Source organism: Plectropomus leopardus, chromosome 10, assembly GCF_008729295.1.
Source record: "Plectropomus leopardus isolate mb chromosome 10, YSFRI_Pleo_2.0, whole genome shotgun sequence".
NCBI lineage: Eukaryota > Metazoa > Chordata > Actinopteri > Perciformes > Serranidae > Plectropomus > Plectropomus leopardus.
In genome coordinates, this window is record NC_056472.1 from 19,017,044 (window position 1) to 19,036,360 (window position 19,317).

At 38.3% G+C, this 19,317-nt stretch overlaps 2 protein-coding genes across 2 annotated transcripts in view; both read right to left on the bottom strand.

Moving 5' to 3' along the window:
• The window catches only part of pde11a (phosphodiesterase 11a), a 57,272-nt gene extending 43,730 nt beyond the window's left edge, over positions 1 to 13,542 (bottom strand). The window contains exons 1-2 of the mRNA XM_042494759.1: positions 12,751 to 13,542; positions 9,746 to 9,904 (exon numbers count right to left, since the gene is read on the bottom strand). Of these exons, the coding sequence (XP_042350693.1) occupies positions 9,746 to 9,904; positions 12,751 to 13,542 (951 nt within the window). The remainder of the gene's footprint in view (positions 1 to 9,745; positions 9,905 to 12,750) is intronic.
• A 2,535-nt stretch (positions 13,543 to 16,077) lies between these two features.
• Positions 16,078 to 18,728, bottom strand: LOC121949019 (cytochrome c-b). Its single transcript, XM_042494604.1, has 3 exons — positions 18,617 to 18,728; positions 17,545 to 17,721; positions 16,078 to 16,704 (listed from the first exon to the last, which is right to left on the bottom strand). The coding sequence occupies exons 2-3, from the start codon at positions 17,714 to 17,716 to the stop codon at positions 16,559 to 16,561; spliced, it is 318 nt and encodes a 105-aa protein (XP_042350538.1). The 5' UTR covers positions 17,717 to 17,721; positions 18,617 to 18,728; the 3' UTR covers positions 16,078 to 16,558.
• Positions 18,729 to 19,317: the final 589 nt, after the last annotated feature.

Below are 19,317 nucleotides of genomic sequence, written 5' to 3' on the forward strand. Positions count from 1 at the left end.
ACTGGAGAGGCACAACTCTGCTGTCGTTTGCTCCTGTGAAAAAATGCAAAGGCAGCATGAAGAAGGGGCTTAGCAGCAGCACTATCGTGCTTTTTTTGTGTAAAATGGGCTATTGTCAGTGGGTATCCTGGGCTTTGTTGGTGAGGCCACCTGCAGTCCGAAAGACACTGTACTTGTGGTGTGAGGTTTTTCTCCTATGATATTTTTAATGACTGTAATTAGTAACACGTGGAGTCATAGTATTGTGCTTATTGTGCATTTTTAATCATAATAATAATCTAAATCAGATCAGTCGACACCAAAAAAAAAAAGAACTCTTCGTCTCCGGCATGTCGCAAGTACAAATGAAATCACTATATTAAAATCTCATCTTTCAAGTCTAATCATAATTTGATGAGAAATATAACTCTGTCACGCTAATGATTATGTTAAGTTTATGCACTTCATCCAGTCATTATACATAATCAAGCACCTCATGCAATTGTTTTCAGACACGCAGAACAGATTATGCCGAGCCGTTGGCTCATACATAACACTTTTTCAGCTGTCCTATGGAATTCTCTAATAATGATCTTCCAGAGAGGCAGTGGCCATCAATAGCCCCAGCAGGAGCAGATTCATTAGCGAGCAGGACTTTGGGGATCTGGCTATGGATCTACAGGCAAACCCAAGAAAAGCACTGCTCTCTCTAATTACATTCTGTCAGGCAGGCCATTATACAAGGTTGCATTACGAACAAGACGTTTTTGCCTAGAGACCTGTGGACTGACCAGTAAAGAGTGGTTTAATAATGAAAATAACTGGCCGAGGCCGTAGGGACAGTCAGTTACTCTAACCTCAATGACTTCCCTTCCCACAACTGGAATTTCATAAGAGCCAAGCCGGAGGAAATAACACAGCCAACACCTTCTTTCTCCGTTCTCCGTAACAACTACTAGTTGCTGTGTTCACTTTGCATGTGCGGTGAGGCCAGTGTTGCTTTACCAAGAATTGTTCTCAGAAATGAAAATCAAGATCTCTGATCTCATACCGGGCTCCCAAGCTTGTGTCAGAAAAGCGCATTTTGCAAATACACTTAGCAATGATTGCTTCTTTTGAAGGTGATATTAAATATTTATGCAGCGGGAATCTACACTACGATACATTCTACTGTTTTACATTATTATCTACATAAATAGTAACATAATTAAAGACATTTCATGATTCTGTTTCCTCCCTTTGTGCCACCATAACATTTACAAATCAAAATTTCATACAATCAACTCTAGCAGTTAAAATATGCTGAATTGACTGGCTGTAATTTATGGGCACTAATACAACACAGCTAATAAACACTGTACCACACCAGGAGTGCTGCTCAATAGCTATTATCCATAAATAATTGAATTGTTCTACACATAGCACATGGAAAAACGCCAGGAGCAGAGCGAGGTCACAACAACTGAGCAGCTGATGCTGCATCAGTGAAGCAACATCAAGACACATCAAGTCTTTGTATAAACGTATTCATGGTTCATACGGACATGAAAAAACTAGAAAAGTCATGGAATTTGCAAATAGCAATTTATAAAAATAAATTAATGATTTAATTTAACATTTATAAATGTATAAATATACTCTTAGAAATGTCATGGAATTGTGTTTCACAAACACATGAGGTGTTGAAAGGTCGTCAGAAATTTGATAAACCGACAATCATTTCTCTCTTCATTTCTCTCTTCTGGATGTGATAAATAATGTAAATTTGGTTATTTGAATTTAGAGCAGGCGTGGAAGGCATGTTTTCATTAAAAATCGGTAGTAAAATAAATATAAAACACAGTCACTTTACGTTGTATGCCCCGTCTTTAAGCCAAAATATTAAAAAAAACACAAGTCCCTCACCAGTGCTTAGAAATTATTTGACAAACATCCCCCTTTTTTGCACCACCCTCTCCCCTGTGATAAATAACGAACAGTCCCTAAATTCTATCTAAATATTCAATTGTAATCCTGCTCTGAATTCATGTTTTTTTTAATAATATAAAGGCCTATATTTTCAAATGCTATATAGTGATGAAAAAAACTAATAAGGTGTATTGATGGTTGTTTCAGAGAATGTATGATCTTTAAAATGTGCCTCAGAGTCATGGAAAGGTCATGAAAATGTATTTGTCAGTATGTGTATGAACCCTGTTTATTGCTCCTCAGTCAAATATTTGCGTGGCTATTTCAAATGTGTGAATCTTGATTTAGGAAACCTTTCTAACTACTGTAACTTTTCCGAGGTTTACTTTGTAAACAAATTCAAACAAAACCAAAAACAGAAATAAGTCTTTTCTTTCAAAAGATGAATTTTAATTGATAATACGGGGCAAGGTCATGACAACAAAGCCTGACATTTTGTGTCTTGTGTTAATAATTTACAACAAAGTCTACAAATATCACTATAGATGGGTATATTTTAATAATATAACATTACAATGTCATGAAGCAAACCAGACGTCGGTCAGGCTGATTTAGAGCGTTAATAGTATCCTATTAACACATTAACATCAATGTTCTGCCACCACATTGGGCAATGATACAAGGTTGTTTACGCGCGCTAATTTCACGACTGAGAAAATGAGTCAATTATCAATTAGCAGAAGTACTTAAGAACTGCGTAATGAATGACTCCACTAATCAACAGCCGAGTGTAGTGTTACCGTGCTTATTGCAAGTTACAGGCTTATTTGCATGTTGACGACCTGGAAATTTAATCAGTGAGGGTAACTTTTATTACATTCAGAAATGTGAGAAGCTAAATCTGGTCAGATATAAAAACTGAGACTGCTTAAATTCAGCTTTTGTTACATATTTTCTGGCTAAAAACAATATTTGCACTAAACTGTGATCATGGAAGATACTTAAGGTTATTTAGTTGCATAAACAGCTCCTATTGTAAATTAGCATTTTTTTAAATTATTTTGTAAATAGATTATGTACATGGAGACTTAAAGCACAATAAGCCATTCTGACTTGGAAAAACTGCAGCTAAAAATTGAAATGCATAGTTTCATTTTTAAAACAGCAAAACTTGATCTTCAGTTCAGTTGATTGACATTTCATGACCTTTGTTTTATCATTCTGTAGTTCATATGAATATTTATAGATTGCGATTGTAAGTTAGAAATCATTATGATTATCTAATTTAATAACTTTCCTTGAGAGCAGGAAGTAGTTCCTTTTTGTCGAGAGCCACTATGCAGGTACTGGCAAAGATGTTGACTGTGTTTCTTTCATGACTTGTTTTTCCAACATTTTTTGTTTTAATTGTTTCCTTTAAAATTTTCAAAGTGGAAATACTTAATTTGCATTCAAGTAAACTTAATTGAAATAAACTAGAGTTTTCTTGCTGCTGTAATTCATATCAGGAGTCAAAGTGCTTTGAAAGTGTGTGCATCTTCCAGTCATAGTGACTGTCCCTGAAGGCCACAGCAAACTATAAAATGCTTAAAGCTTCATTGAGAAAAAATCACTTTACAGTTGAATGGTTATGCACCCTTTATAATTATTACCACTTGAAGCCCAATCTGGCAGTAATTACTCTGTTTTTCTCCGAAGAACTGCTCCAGAGGCAGTGAGCCACAGTCACAGTTATTTTATTATGGAGTAAATAAAAATAGGTGCTATGTCTTTCAAACAGTCAAATCAGGTTAATGAAGCTCAGGTGACCCCTGATCTTGTGTCACTATTTTCCTATGCAGCCAGCCGTCAGGTGTTTACAAAGTAAAGTACATTTCAGTTAGTTTCAGATTTCATTCACATACAGATAAAGAAAAACAATCAATACGGGGTCTTTTACAGCTGCTACTAACAGTTAAAGGTAAAAGTAAATAAATGAAGTCTTAAAATTGTGTTGTACACCACACAGTTGGGAGTTTATTGGAAATGGTTTTTGTACCATTCATTCATTAACCTTAACCGCTTATCCTGTTAGGGGGTTGCGGGGGGACTGGAGCCTATTACATAGAAGCAGACAACCATTCACGCTCACATTCAGCTGGGTTTTTTACCTTTGTATAAAATCAGTTTTTTGGAGATAAGGTCAGTAGTGTTGAGCTACTTTCATTATACAGTTGGACACACATACTTTGGTTAATTCAAATTACCACACATCCCTGCTATCCTGTAGGCAGAGAAATGGCTCAAATGAAGGCAAATAATAACCATTATCTGCCAGATATCTGGCTGTATCTGTTTTTGTTCTGTATCTGTTTGTGTTAATTTGTTTTATGATCTGTCCACTCACAAGTATCACAGTTTGTTGCAGTGGGAGTGAATATCCAACTTTTCTTAAAACCATGCAATTTCAAAAATAGGAAAACACACAAGGAGTCAGTATTGAAGTTCAGACACTCTTAGCCAGAGTTCAGTTCAAGCCCTTAATCAACTCACCATCCCCTCTATCTGCTCCTCTTGGAGAGGCAGGGCAGCTCTGCCTTTATTGTTTGGGTTCCCCAATGTACCACATGTCACCCACATGTATTCGTCACCCATGTCTTACTAATCTCTGATATTGCAAAAGCTGTTGCTATTGTTTTTTCTTGATTCAAGTGGATTTCCATGACATTTTGCTGTTATATAAAGAACTATGTAAGGGCTCACTTTGTTAAGATGCACAGTTTAAATTTGATTTGACGTGACATCCTGCTGGAGCGTATTATAAGCATGTGGCTCCAAGCAGTAATTTAGTTTTCTCTTCTTTAGCTGTAGATTTACATTGGGAAATTGTGGGAAAGCGGTTATTACAGTTTTGCTTCGAGCCAATTTGACAGGGAGTTTGGCAGCCAGAGGGAGCACAGCAGTGAGGTGAGAGTGCTATTTTACAATTGACTCACGCAGATGTTAATATTGGCAACCTACATGGGGAAACCCGCACCTTTTTAAGAGAAAATGCATGAAAATGTCTCCCTGAATAATACATTTTATGTAAAGACATGCAAAGTGAAACAAAAGCTAAATCAAGATAATAATGCCAGATGTAGAGATAGCAGGATGAGGTCAGCTTATACACTTAAATTAAGTCAATAGCTATATTCCTCTGCAGTAGATAATGAGACAATGCAATTATTCATGGGTTGAACCATTATCTGAGCTCCCCAAAGGACTGCCATCGTGCAGGGTATCAACACAACACAATTAAGGCAGTGTGGGTTTTAAAACCAGCCATATATTGTGTTTAAATATCCTGTAAGTGTTCAGTGCATAGATAATGACATTTGTTGCAATAAAGGTACACTAAAGTTTCTAATGTCAATTGCTGTTGCAGTATTAGCTCATGCTTTGAAAAGTGTGATACATTTTCTTATAACAAGGTCTCCCATAAAAGCAGAGCTGCAGCTGTGCTATGCAGGGAGCTTACTGTGTTCTCTGACGCTAGCAGAGCATTTCATTACTAATTCAGCTGTAGCCATCCTGAGCATTAGTGTGACGTTAATGCAATGTGAAACGGACTCAAAACATCTGAAAGAAAAAAAGAATTCCTAATCTGCATCTGTTGTGAACAATAGATGTAATGTTGACAGTAGAGCGCGAATGGAGAAAAACATACTACAAATTAAAACCTACAGTCATTCTCTTCAGTGGAACCTAACTCTAAAACAAAAGCACAGCTAGCTTTGTGCTTTCACGTTTCATCTCTTCTCCCCTTCAGGGCCTCACAGCTGCAATAAGAGAGCGAGTCAGTGTATGGGCTTGTCACCGCCTTTCTGCTACATCTATTCATGTGTGTTGATGGACTGAACACGTGCACCTCGTGACTCTCTGAAGGTGGTAATAAGTCAAATAAACATTTATTCAGAAACAGAACATCTATCTGGATCAGTGTAACACCCCCACCTACTGCTTTGACATATTATATTTGTTTATTATATTCATTCACCAACATCTGAGCCTTTGTATTTGTTGCAGCTGCCAAGTTGACTGATCCGTTTACAGAGTGAGCTGATTCACAAAGGGGTAATATAGTAGTAATCCAAGAGCATACTCCAGTCCTCGTGGATCATCCATCTGATTAAACACAGAATATCTGTGAACAATTCACATCAACTTCTGTTGGCCATTGAGCTGAAATACCATAAACTTCTATTTTGCTGGTGTGAACGCCATTCAAAGTCACACAAATAGTGAAATCTAAGTGGTGACGCTAGGGCTGGGCAATATGGAGAGAAATCAAATATAACAATATTTTTGACCAAAGATATTATAGGGTGGATGCTTTCACAAAATAATTACAGAAAGAGATATTCCAAAACCAAACATTAGTATTGTTGATATAATGACTAAGTGGGTAAAGGCAGTTCGTTTAGGATTTCATGATGTTGCAATTACAACAGTTAACACAAATTCCATCAGTCCCCATGAATTCTGCTTGATCTTGCATTTTTGTCCAATCACAGCAACTGTTCCCAAACAGTTAAATGCGACGCATAGGGATGAGATCACGTTGTGTGCTGCATAGAACACCTGATCCACAGCGCCCCCCAACTACTAACTTATGACAGCACTACAACTTATTTTTTTAGTGGCCCCACAATTTCATTGCAAAAAACACTTGAAATGCAAACACAGCTTTAAAACCTTGTTGTGGTGGCGGCATTGAAGTCATGTGACCATGGTATAGTTCGTTTATAGCTTAATGTTGGGTTTTTACTTCACTACTTGTATGATTTTTGAAGCATAAATGCAATTGTCTGTTCATTTGTAAAGATCATCTCACTGAAAAAATATTAGTATCATTAACAGCAGAGCTTATTTTTTGCAGTATTACAAAATTCAATGGGAAAATCCCATAGGCTTTTTGATGAGGGAATCAGGGCGACACTAAATGAAAGACTGCTACTCTGGCTATCCCACTATGCACTAAAATAAAGTGCCCAGTGGGAGATCCTGAACAGCTTATATAAAGTATAAAATTATTGGTGACACTACAGCAGGGTCCTGGCCCTTTGGAAGACACTGCCTCAGGAAAATGTGATGATGCTGAGAGACGAGCTCTGACCTAGCAAGAAAGCGAGCATTGAGACTCAGACTCAGGGTAAATGTGCCACACATCAGATTGAGCTGGATGTATTCTTTAAATAATAAATATTAGTTACATTCAGTTTGCTGCTCATCAGACAACAGATATGCAGTTAGTGTTACTTGTGATAGATTAAGAAAGGATGCAAGAGGATGTAAAAGCATAGCATGAGCTTAGTTCAGACTGCAAAGACAATATATGATGTGGATAACACACGCATATCTGTTTGTGCAGCAATTGAAAAGTGAAGTCAAAACAGAACATAGTCAGTTTGAGCATCAGGTCACAAAAAAAGTGCCCTCAATTGAGGAATCCCCTGACAATGAATGAAATATTCTATGGTGTGTTTAATGTTTGCAGGTAAAAATGCAAATAACATACAGAGTATAGGAAAAATCCCATTTTTACTTGAGAAAATCCATCTTGTTTTTAATATATCTACTGCAAACTTGTGAGTATAGCAACAAAGAAAAATGACATCACCAACAGCCCTGCTATGATTATGTACCTTTAACAGTATCTACTGAAAAAAAAACATCCCTGAAATGCCACACATGAATCATGAAGCCAATGAGCATTTTACTTCAGGTCTATTCTTTCCTCAGTGCTAGACCGTGCTGCAGTAATAACAAGACAAAGAGTCTAAAGCCACACTAAGCAGCTTACATTGTCTGGGAGCCATGGATGTCTGTACCAATTTTTTATACCAATCAATGAGACACATTCACTGGATAACTGAAAACACACATTTCACATAAACCCTAAAATGTCAGCCATGTGGTGGCGCTAGACGAACAGCAGCATTAAGAATCATAATGATTCAACCTCTGAGTAGCACGCAGTGGTGGAATGTAACTACAAAAGCCCATTTACTCAAGTTCTCAAATTTTAAGTACTTGTACTTCGTCTACTACATCTTTTCTTTTCATGCCAATTTTTACTTCAATTCCACTATATTTCAGAGGGAAATACTGTACTTTTTACTTCACTATAACTATCTGACAACTGTTAGTTGATTGAACAGAAAACTACAGAAAACTTTAATGATGGTTTTAGTCCTTTTTCATGAAAAAAAAAGAAAGGATTTTAATTATTTTAAGAATCGTAATGTTTTAGTAATAGTATTATAGGTTTGGACTGCTGGGTGGACAAAACATACATTGTAAGGGTGTCTCTTTGGGCTCTGGGCTGTTGTGACACCATTTCTCACTATTTCAAGATTTCTTACAAACCAAACAATCTATCGATTAGAAAATAATCAGCAGATGAATCCATAATGTAAATAATTATTAGTTAATTGTTCAAAATGAGCACCATTCTCAACCAATTACAACAATAAAATCTTGGGTTCTTATTCACAAACATTGTGGTCAACCCTGTTGTTAGGTATTGCTCCTTTTAACAGATATGATTGGTTGTCACAGACACAGCTTTTTGTGAGCCGACATGGTGTGGACACCCAGTGGAAATGAAATTAACTGCAGTACAATTTAAGATCTTTTAGTATGATCACAGTGCTGCACTGCAAAATGTTTTCAGTTCAAATATCTTTGAGTTGTGATCCCTTTATTTCTGGCATTATATCATAATTGTGTTGGGTGGGAAATGTGTAAGTATCCATAGTAAGATCGACAGCAAACTTTCTTTCTGCATCTACTGAACTGTAGCATTTCATTAAGACAGTGTCATCCAGTGTTTGGAGAATAACTCTTTATCTTTCTGACATTTTCTCCTTTGTTCAAGAAATTCTTAAGCCTCTTGAAAGTCCTCCTCCCTGTTCCTAAGAGTTTTTTACCTTAGGTGCTTGTATAAAGTATAAGCTTTGTGAATAGATTAAGTCTTAATTTTAAGGGGGAATTCTTTGGAAATGTTATAATTCTAAGAATTTTCTTAGAATTTCGGCACTAGGAACAACTCTTTGTACAGGAAGCTTTGTAAATGCAGCCCACAGTCACAGGGACGTTTTTTCAGGTACTTTAAGTACATTTTTGTGATTGTATGTACATACTTTTACTTGATTTAAATTTTCAATGCAGGACTTTTACTTGTAATAGAGTACTTTTACAGTGTGGTATTAGTACTTTTATACTAGTGAAGGATTCGAATACTTCCTCTATACACTGGTAACAGGTCTGTACAAAATGTATTTGCTCTGTGAACCAACCAACGACCACTGCTATTCCTAGTGCCCCGCCGCAAATTGTGACCAAATGACAATATTTCCGTACAAACAGGTTGCCATAAGGTTGTTGGTTTCTTCAAATTAATCACAAGTATAAAAGCTGGTGGGATTTTTACCAATTTTCATTTAGTTATCCAAATAAGTACAAACAAAACATCAAATGTCATAAGTAGCAATTCTATTTATACACAAATGATAAACAGCCTAAACTTAGACTGCCCCAAATATTATTTTTATCTGTTTTGTGCTTGTTCAGACATACAAAAACTCTCTTTTTTGTTAGGATTAAAGTCTACATTTTACATATGCAGGAAACATTTTAGACACAAGCGTTGAGACATCAACAACCAGTTGCAAGTCACAACAACATATAAGAATCAAACAAAGAAAAAAAAAACCAACGCAATTATCTTGATCTAATCTGCACATGCCAAGCAAGCAATGGGATGCACATTGTGATATGACACCATGTGATCTTTACGTAGCATTTCTGCTCACAGCTATAGTAATGAAATTACCTTTTCATCATCTTCAGTGAAGAGTTCTCCACTTGAAGTCTTGTTGATGCCCTGAGCAACTCCAATGATTTCTCCATCACTGTTGCGAATGGGCATGCACAGGAGCGACTTGGTTTTGTACCCTGTCAGCTTGTCGATTTCATCACTGAACCGACGGTCCTGCAATCCACAAGGACAAAATTAAGACACACATAAAGGCACTCATTGGGAAAAAAGCCCTTTTATCTTTTTCCTGACAGCTGTGCAATGTACAACTTATCAGTAGAGATGTTTAGGTACCACTTTTTCCTTCCTTTTCATTTCCTGATACTGATTCTGAAACTTGCATATCGGCCTGTACCCAGTAGCAATTTGATACTATTGCGTTTAAAAGAAATTCACAGCTGTATACTACTATTCTGTATGGATGTGAAATGTATGGCTCAGATTAAATTTAAGACTGTATAAATAATGGACGCAGCTACAATGATGTTACCCATTGGTTTGTGAACAGCTATTTCAAAGCCTCGAGTACGGCATTTTGGCCGTCGCCATCTTGGTTTTTTTGAGGCAGAAGTGACCATATTTGGGTGAGAGGCTGGCACTGTGGAGGAGCGAGGGGTGGATCTGAAAGGAGGCCTAGCACACTATCGGCAGACAGCTTGTCTCTCAAGTGCCCCCCCCCCCCTCAATATGTGTTACTTTGGCCCTTAATAAAATGTAAACGAGAGTTTTGTGGCCCATATAGTGGTTGTGATTGTTGAAATTGGTCACAGAGACCAAAACCATTTTTTGTACCAGGCCATAAACATGTTTTTCTGCTGTAAAGTTTTGACATGGGGGTTCTTTGGGGATTTACTTTGTTTTGGAGCTAACCTCAAGTGGCCATTTGATGAACTGCAGTTTTTGGCACTTCCATGTTAACTTCATTTTTCAGCCTTGGTGGTTGAGGGGATTAAGCCCTTTGTGAAACATTTACAAATACTTACAGAGAATGACTGCCAAAGAACTAAAAATTTTCTAATTTGGCATTTTGCTGACGGCTAATGATCCACTGTTTACCAGAAATCAACTCTTCCTCACTGCTCTAAAACAATAGCTAGCAGTGGCTGCAAACAGCAACTTGATGTAGAAGCTACTGTTTGAGAGCCGCAAAGATAAATTGATTTCTGGGAAAACGTATCCAGGTATGAAACTACTTTAAAAAGTGACTAAACCCTCTGCTTTTGTCTTAAGTGCCTCCTCCCTGGAATGTAAAAAAGTCTCAAAACTGGGTAGGACTGGGAGGGAGGCTCAGACACGCCAAGTAACTCAAGCGTGCCGCCTCTCAATCCACTGAATCTCCCTGCCCCCTGCATGCACAAAGGAATGGGCTGGTGAGAGGGCAGCGATGGGCTAGCAATGGGGGGCTCAGTTTGGGATAAAGCTCCTGCTAACCAGGATCAGCCAAAAGCAAAATTTAGTATCAATGGCCAGGTTTCAACCTGTAGAGGGCAGTACGATGCATATTTATACATAATATGTAGAAACTATGGTTGCTTTTCAACTGCATAAAAGTGGTTTGGGGTTTTAGTTATTCCTGAAAGTAAATTGATAATTATGCTGTATCAGAATGGTACATAGACACGCATAATTCACTGATACCCGATTCAGGATTTTAGGCAGTATCTGAGGCATGTCTGATTCTGGTACATTGGTATTGGAACAACTCACTCATCACAAAGAAAAAAGTCTACAACTCAGGCAATATGATAGACAGATGACTGACTTTTAGAGGTGCTTCTCTTGTGGCTGCTGTGTTTGGCCATAAAAGCATAATAATAATGGCATATTTTCTATGAGAAACTATACTTTATTTATCAAAGTATGGGGGTGACTGGGGTGTGACTTTGGTTTTGCATGACACTCCTCCACGATAAATAACCATAAGTAACCATATTTCACAGTTTCTGGCTTTGATAAATGATGTGATTTTGGAGATATTAAAAAAACAAGCCTTTTAACCATTTGAAACCTGAGCAAACTGGCTTGATTTCTTATTTAAGAGGAAATAACCCAAAAATTTGCATTGCAAAACTGGAAAAAGTACAAGAAACATACAGAGAAAGAAAGAAGGAATGAAAAAGTAAAAAACAACAACCAAACAAACAAGGAAAGGATTTGGCAAAATGTGCTTTGAAACAAATAACTCTGTAAAATATTTTTAAATATATAATTGCGATACTTACAAATATAGTATTTTGGACAATTTTCCCTAGCTTTTTACAAAATAAATTTTGAAATCTACTAATTTCTTGCAATTTAAGGAACACCTCTTGCCCAGTTGCTCATTGCCTTTTCCCCATGTTTTCAAAAGACAGCAAGCCAATTTTCTGAGTTTGAAAGGTTCTGAACACAGCACAAGAAAAGTCATATCAGTCCAGGTTTCAAAGGGTTAAACCAACAAAACAACGGGTTTCTGGGTTTTGAGGCTATTAAAAAGAAATACAAAACACGACCAAAGTTCAGTATCCCTTTCCTAAGCCAATAAAAAAAACATATCTCCCTTCCAAGTGCTTAAAATAAATTTCAAGTGTCTCCATTTTGCACCACCCCCTCCCCTCTCATAAATAAGGAACAGTCCCTAACTTTACATTGAAAAACTGCCACTGGCACCATGAAGTAATTTGGTTTCCTTTTAGTTTCAGTGTAATCTAGTATTGTCTTACTTTCTTAAAATCAAAGTACACAAAGTGGACTTTCCAAAAATAACAGAGAGGGGATGACATGTCTAATGTATCGCCTTTTTTTAAATATATAACTCAGAGATGTTTTGTGTGAATCTGGTTTGATATGAGCTTTGTCGAGTTGACTGTTGGTTCCCATACTCTCAGATCTGTTACACTCTTTGATTGATGATCAATTAACTGTGGCAGATAAAACGCCAGACTGAGAGCAAATAATATGTCTCCCTGTCTGAGTCTCTCTCTCTTTCTGTGACTCATGCAAATGCACACACGCATGCATGCACAAAGAGGAGCGGGCACCTGATAAGCGTCAGGAATGTTCACTGTCTCTCCGTGCTCAGCCACATATCCAATGATACCTTTCCCCCACGGCACTTGAACTTCATCTGAATTCATCGAGGGTAAAACTGTGGTTCCCGCGTGCACGTCAAAGAATTTAGACACTAGTGTCTTCTTGTTGCCGGTCCCCTCCACTAAGAACAAGGAGCACCGGTCTGCATCCACCATAATACAAACAAACACAAGGATTTTGTAGCTGAGACTCGTTAGATCCAAGTCGTTAGAGATGTCTTTTACAAGCTCCAGGAAAAACTCTCTTTCGTTGTGTTCTTTGAGGTAATATTTAAAATCCACGGCTGTGGACGGGTACTGGGGGATGTTGACTCTGGACTCCAGCAGTGCGCTCAGGATGTGCGCAGTGGTCGGGGGCAGAGAGCTCGCCTTCCTCAGCAGAGCTCTCCTTCTCATGCTGGTCAGGGGCTCCTGGGCCCTGGAGTTCACATGTTCGTCATATGTCCTGTTGACATTGATGGCCTTTGATTTGGCGAAAGTTTTGCGCAGCTCCTTCTGCGAGGCTCTCCTTTGTAGACCGTCACATTTGCTCGCCCAGCTGTCCTTACACGCGCTGCCCTTCTCGTCTCTCGGCTCGGCGGGAGCCGCAGCCGCCGGACTTTTGCTCGCCTTGTGGTTCTTGAGCCATTTCTCCACCATGCTATAATTCCCCTTTCTGTTCAGGTAGTCCTCGAATAACTCGGGATGCGAGTCCAGAAAACTTTCCACGTCAGAGAACACCATAGTTGACACTGCTGCCATGTCTGTTCTTCAGATGGTCCTCAGTGAACCGAATCCATGAAGTCGCGCAGAGAAATCTCATCTATGAGGCTTGACTGAGGATTAAAGTGGAGAATCAGCTGTTAACTTCCAGGGTGCGTTATGCTGGGAACACCCCTGGGGCTCCGGCCACATATCCAGTTTCCACTCTGTGGGGAGATGGATAGAGACTCCCTTTGCGCACCAGCACACCCCCCCACAGCATCTCCAAACCACTTAATTTAAGAGCACGCAAACAGGTCCGAGCGAAGCTAACTGAGGCTAGACTATCACAAGCGTTTGGGAATCTCGCAGAGAGTCGAGCATCACCGTCGTACGGGTCTTCTTGTGTGCAAATGACGCCGGCTGTGGTTGGCTCGGTCCCGCTGACGCTCGCTTCGTCACACAGACAGGAGCGCAGGGTTGCTTCAGCAGTCAGCCCTCTGGCCATTTGAACCGCCTGCCCTCTTTTGAGAGACTCCAAGTATGATGATGATGCTTATGACGATGATAACGAGGGTAAATTCGTCTATCATGCATATTATACGATGCATGTTGTAAATGCAGTGTATAAAGATGTAAATCTGGTGTTTTTTTTTTTTTTTTTGCTTATTGGTCATTTTTCAGTATTAACTCAATGCTCATCTAAATTTATACGGTCTCTGAAAAGCAAAAGACTCCCACAATGTGAGTGGATTATAATGTGATGAAATTATGTTTCATGGATTCCTGTGCAATCCATGACAAGTCTTTGGTGATGCTGCTGCCTGACAAGAATTATCAAACTGAATGACTGTGAAGAACAACCTGACCTGAAGAACAATATGTTTTATAGCATGCTGCAAGTCGAATGCGTCTATTTCCCAAGCCACAAACGTTGGCAAATGTAGAATCTGCAGTGGTTGATCTGTACATTTGCATTTTAAAACAGCGACTTTTATTGGCGGGAGAGAGGTGTCAAAAAATCAAATTCATGTAGCCTATATGTTATTATTAATAGTGAATCAGTGTGCAGTTGTGACATCTGAACGCTAGAGGGCGTTAGACTCCACAGCTTTGATTGGGGGTGTACTGGATCAGGGGTTCCCAAACTTTTTCTCGTGAGGGCCATAACTAAAATGTAATGGTGGGCCACGAGCCAAAAGCAGCATCTATTTTATGGTATTTTATTATACTGTTAAGATGCAAATTGGATCCCAGGTTTTCTAAACTGAAACGATTTTTGTCCACTTTCCTTTTTTTTCTTTCAAACCAAACTGAGTTCCTGCTCAAAGTGTCACTCTGCACACTGTGCTCAGATTATTAAAAAATGTATCAAAAGTGTTACCCGATCAGCACCCACATATATCAGTGCCTATTATATCTTTACTTAGTGTAATTATATTTTTTGTTTATAATATACATGTCTTGGCAACGTCAGTGCGTGTTTCCAGCGCCGATTACACCCTTTGAATTGAAATGGAGTAGATTCCACACATTAAAAGACGGTGCGCCTGCATATCACAACAAGATGCTCAAGTCATCACCTTTTCTGTTAAAATAAATGTTTTGCTACATTTTATCAGGGCTGAATGCAGCCCTAGTTGGCCTAATTGGACTTCATGGCAGGCCAACTTTGGCCCAAAGGGCCTGATTTTGGGCAGGCTTGTACTAGACACACAGCTTAACTCTGACAGATCAAACAGTCTTTGCCACCGTCTTTAGCATGTAACCTTCGATGATCTCTTTAATTTTTAAACTTATTTCATTTATTTTGAAAAAGGAAGGAATGGAGTTTAAATAATTTGTGTTATAGATTAGAAATCTTTCTACTGACTCAGCACAACATATTTTACTTTTGGCTATCTGCAGTTTCCCACCGAATGCATTCAGTAAATTTCAACCAGTCAACATCTAAAACCCAACATGGAGAGCAGTTATATGTATGAATAACTTCTTATGAGGCTTATTCAGTTTTTGTTGTTTTTTTTTTAACATTTGGGATGTGGCATTTGCATGAGCACAGTGAAACTGGGTTATTCATATCCCCTGCATACATTCTGGTTTCTTTCAGAGTACTTCAGTTAGCATTTTTGGGTTCCTCATAAACAGAACATGGAGTTTACATGCTCAAACACATAAATGGAATATTCCAGAAACTCCATAATAAACTAGTAATTCATGTACATGTTAGTGTACTCATGGAGTCTTCAGCAAACCTTATTTAGGCAAAACAGCCAACATTCTCAAAAAATGTGTCACATTTGTGACTTTTATATCATCTTACAAGTTCAAATACTCTTTAAATTAACAATTTTTAGGATACTTCATTAAGGGGAAGAATCTACGCTCTCCTTCTCTGGCATACTGTCAAAATGCAGTGGCCTATAGTGCTCTAATTTTACTAACAAATCTGCACGAGCCAAAACTGCTAAGGCAGCAGCATGAGCCTGACTGGATCATCCACACCCTGTACTTTGTCACTATTTTCTAAGAAACCTAATACTGACCACATACTCACTTCTAGGAACATACTGAGTCAATCAAGTTACAAAAGAATAATGTCTAGTGTCAAATTTATTCACCTTGCAAATTCAAAAAATTACATAATAAAAGACTGTTGAGGTATCATCAAATTGGAAGTAGATAAGGCATGATGTATTCGCTCTTTTTAACAGACAATTAAGACAACTTGATTACTAACCAAGACAGTTATGAGGGAAAAAAAAAATCAGGATGACAACTAATAAGCAAACAAAATACACAGCTTTCAGTCCCTACATTCTGAATACACAGTATATGGTTTAATAATTTATGTAAGAAAAACAACCTGTTAAAACCAGGGGATATCATTCATTCCATCATTAAGGAGGGCCACATCACAAACAGAGGTACAGCCGTGATAAAAGATGGCAGCTTATCACGCCTGTATCAGTCAGAGATCTCGTGCCGTTTTGCCTGATCTTGAAGGAACGATGATTCCTGGCCTCTTTTTTTCAGTTTGTAAGGACACAAAGGTGGCAAAAAGACGCAGAGTTTTCTATGAAGTTGCAGACTTCAGATATGCTACAAGGTCAGCTCGTTCGTTCTTCTTTTTGATGCCTGCGAAGATCATCTTTGTTCCTGGAATGTATTTCTTGGGGTTCTCCAGATAAATCATCAGGGTTTCGTCATTCCAGATGATGCCTTGAATTAAAGTGAGCACACACAGTGTTAAAATAATGTTTTAAAGGGGTTATTCAGGTGTTTTGAAGTGGCGTTTTAAGGGGTACTTGTCCACAGTCAGTGTAGTACCAATTGTAAATGGCTGTTTGCATGCCCTCAGTTTGGAGAAGCAGGATGGAGTGCCAAAACACAAGCTGAGCAATATGCTGCTGTGGATCGGCAGCAAAACATTTTTAACCACCTACAAAAAGTCTCACAGAAAACATTACCGGTTTTAGTGTATGCTATATTAAGAGTATTTTCACTGCTTTACTTTTCTGCCAGATAGCTCTTTCCGACAGCGAAGCCGTGGACAGCCTCAGTTCCCAATCTATGCCCTCTTCAAAGCCATCAGACTCCCTTGACAAAAACAGTCAGTCATGCTTGCTGCACACAGGAGCTGCTGCTCTACCGTTGCCGCGATCAGTTAGTTTATGTTATTGTTGCTTTGGTGAGTCTGAAATAACACTTCAAACTCTCAAAGTCACACAATAACACAAACTGTAATTGATCGAGGCAGTGATAGACCAGCAGCTGCTGGGTTCAGTGATGTGAAATCGCTGTTTCTCTCAGTGGTGTCTCAGCTTAATTGAAATGATATAAAGGCTTTATTTCGCTGTCAGAAAGTCAGTGCCGCCTGGCAGTGTGAAGCAGTGAAATACTCTCAATGTAGCGTACACTTAAACTGAAATCATTTGTTTTACGTGGAACTTATTTAGGTGGCTAAAACGTGTTTTATTTCTGACTCTTCCTTTAAGCCATACAGCGTGTTTCCTTAGACAATTGTACTGTATGCTGTTAACAGACATGTTAAATTTATACCTTTGCTTTTGTTGGCATCAGTGTAGGAGAAGCCCTCTGCCTGGCCTGTTTTACGTCCAAACAGTCCCCAAAGGTTAGGCCCAACCTTGTGCTTTCCACCATTCTCCACAGTATGACACTGGGCACACTTCTGGACAAACGCCTTTTTGCCTTTTGCGAGATCTGCAGGCATGGTTTCTATGAAGGAAGAAATACACACAGGAAAATTAGAAGTGTCTCCAAAGTAACTTCAAAACTAACTTCAAAGTATTAAATAACACTAAAAATCTTTAATATCCCCAGAAAGTCTTTGATAAAGCTAAAATGTCTTAAATGTCCCTGAAAAAAATGAGTCTTACCTGCAAATAATCCCCAAAAAGTGTATATATCCACATAAAAAGTCTCATATCTCTAAAAGATCTTTAGATGTTACATATCCCTGAGAAATCTTAAATAACCACTAAAAAGTCTATTAATCTTTCGGATTATTTAAGACTTTTTAAAAAGACTTTTGGACGGTTGTGCAAACTTTAGGGTTGATAAAATTGCCTACATTTTATAACATTAGAGCTTTATCCATATTTAGCCACTGGGGGGAGTTAAGTTCAGAGTTGCGCAACATCTGCCTCTGGCATTGTTACAAAACTGACTTGAAGAATTTTACTCTAAATAGTTGATTTTTTTGCTTGTAGTAAAACAAAACCACTACTTAAAAGCATATGATATTACCGCGATCTTATGAATTCATAGTGGGTGTATGTGTGTATGAATGGTCACATACGGACACTAAGACAGGCCTACTTCAGATATGAATATGATTTGATGATATAACAATACAAAATCTTTAGAAACATACGAGCAATATGTAAAAAAATATCGAATGTAAGTTTGATTTAGACATTGTTGCAGTAAAAATTATACCCGAAAAGCTTCAGAAATAACGGCGTGCTTTCCGGAAGCGGCAATACCGGCTGTAGACCACGTTGCACAAAAAAAAAAAGTAACCGGCACAGACAGATTTAAGTCTCATAAAACACACTAAACTAAAAACAACGCACAGAAAGGAGCAAGATTTTGATGTTCAGCTTCTTACCTTTTCTTGATATGTCTTCAGCTGACTTTTTGAGAGTTATTCCCTCAGCTCTCTCTCCGCCGGCCGGCTCGGTCACAAGTCCTTCACCAACGTGCTTCCTCTGAGGTTACTCCCGCTGAGACGTCATCGGTCAGCTGACCTGTTTCATCATCCGCGTTACGGCCGGTTACGACACACAAACGTTTAGTGCGTTTTCTTATCAAATTGTGTAATGGAAAACTCCTTCATCCTACCGAGTGCCGTAACTGTTTCTTAATGACACAATTACAGTAAAAAAACAACTAAAAAAAAACGTATTTCAAATGAATGCAAACCGGAGCATAACATAAATCCTGTTCAGGGGTGAATGGATTCAAGATTCAAAGTGTTTATTGTCATATGCACAGTATGGAAACATGTTTCCCTGTACAATGAAATTCTTACTTTTCTGTCCACAGAATGCCTAACGTGTAGCAAATATAAAAGAAATATGAAATAGAAATTTTAAAAATTTACAATAGAAGAAATTTAGAAATTTACAATAGAAGTAGAAAGAACAGTGCAAATAAAACAGTACAGTGCAAATTCAAACAGTGCAATTGTGCATGTGCAAATGGAATAGTAAACTGTCAGGTACAGTTATGAGGTCGTGTATGTGAGGTAGTTGCTGTGTGAGCTCCTGTCAGCAGTTTAGGAGTCTGATTGCAGCGGGAGTAGACTTC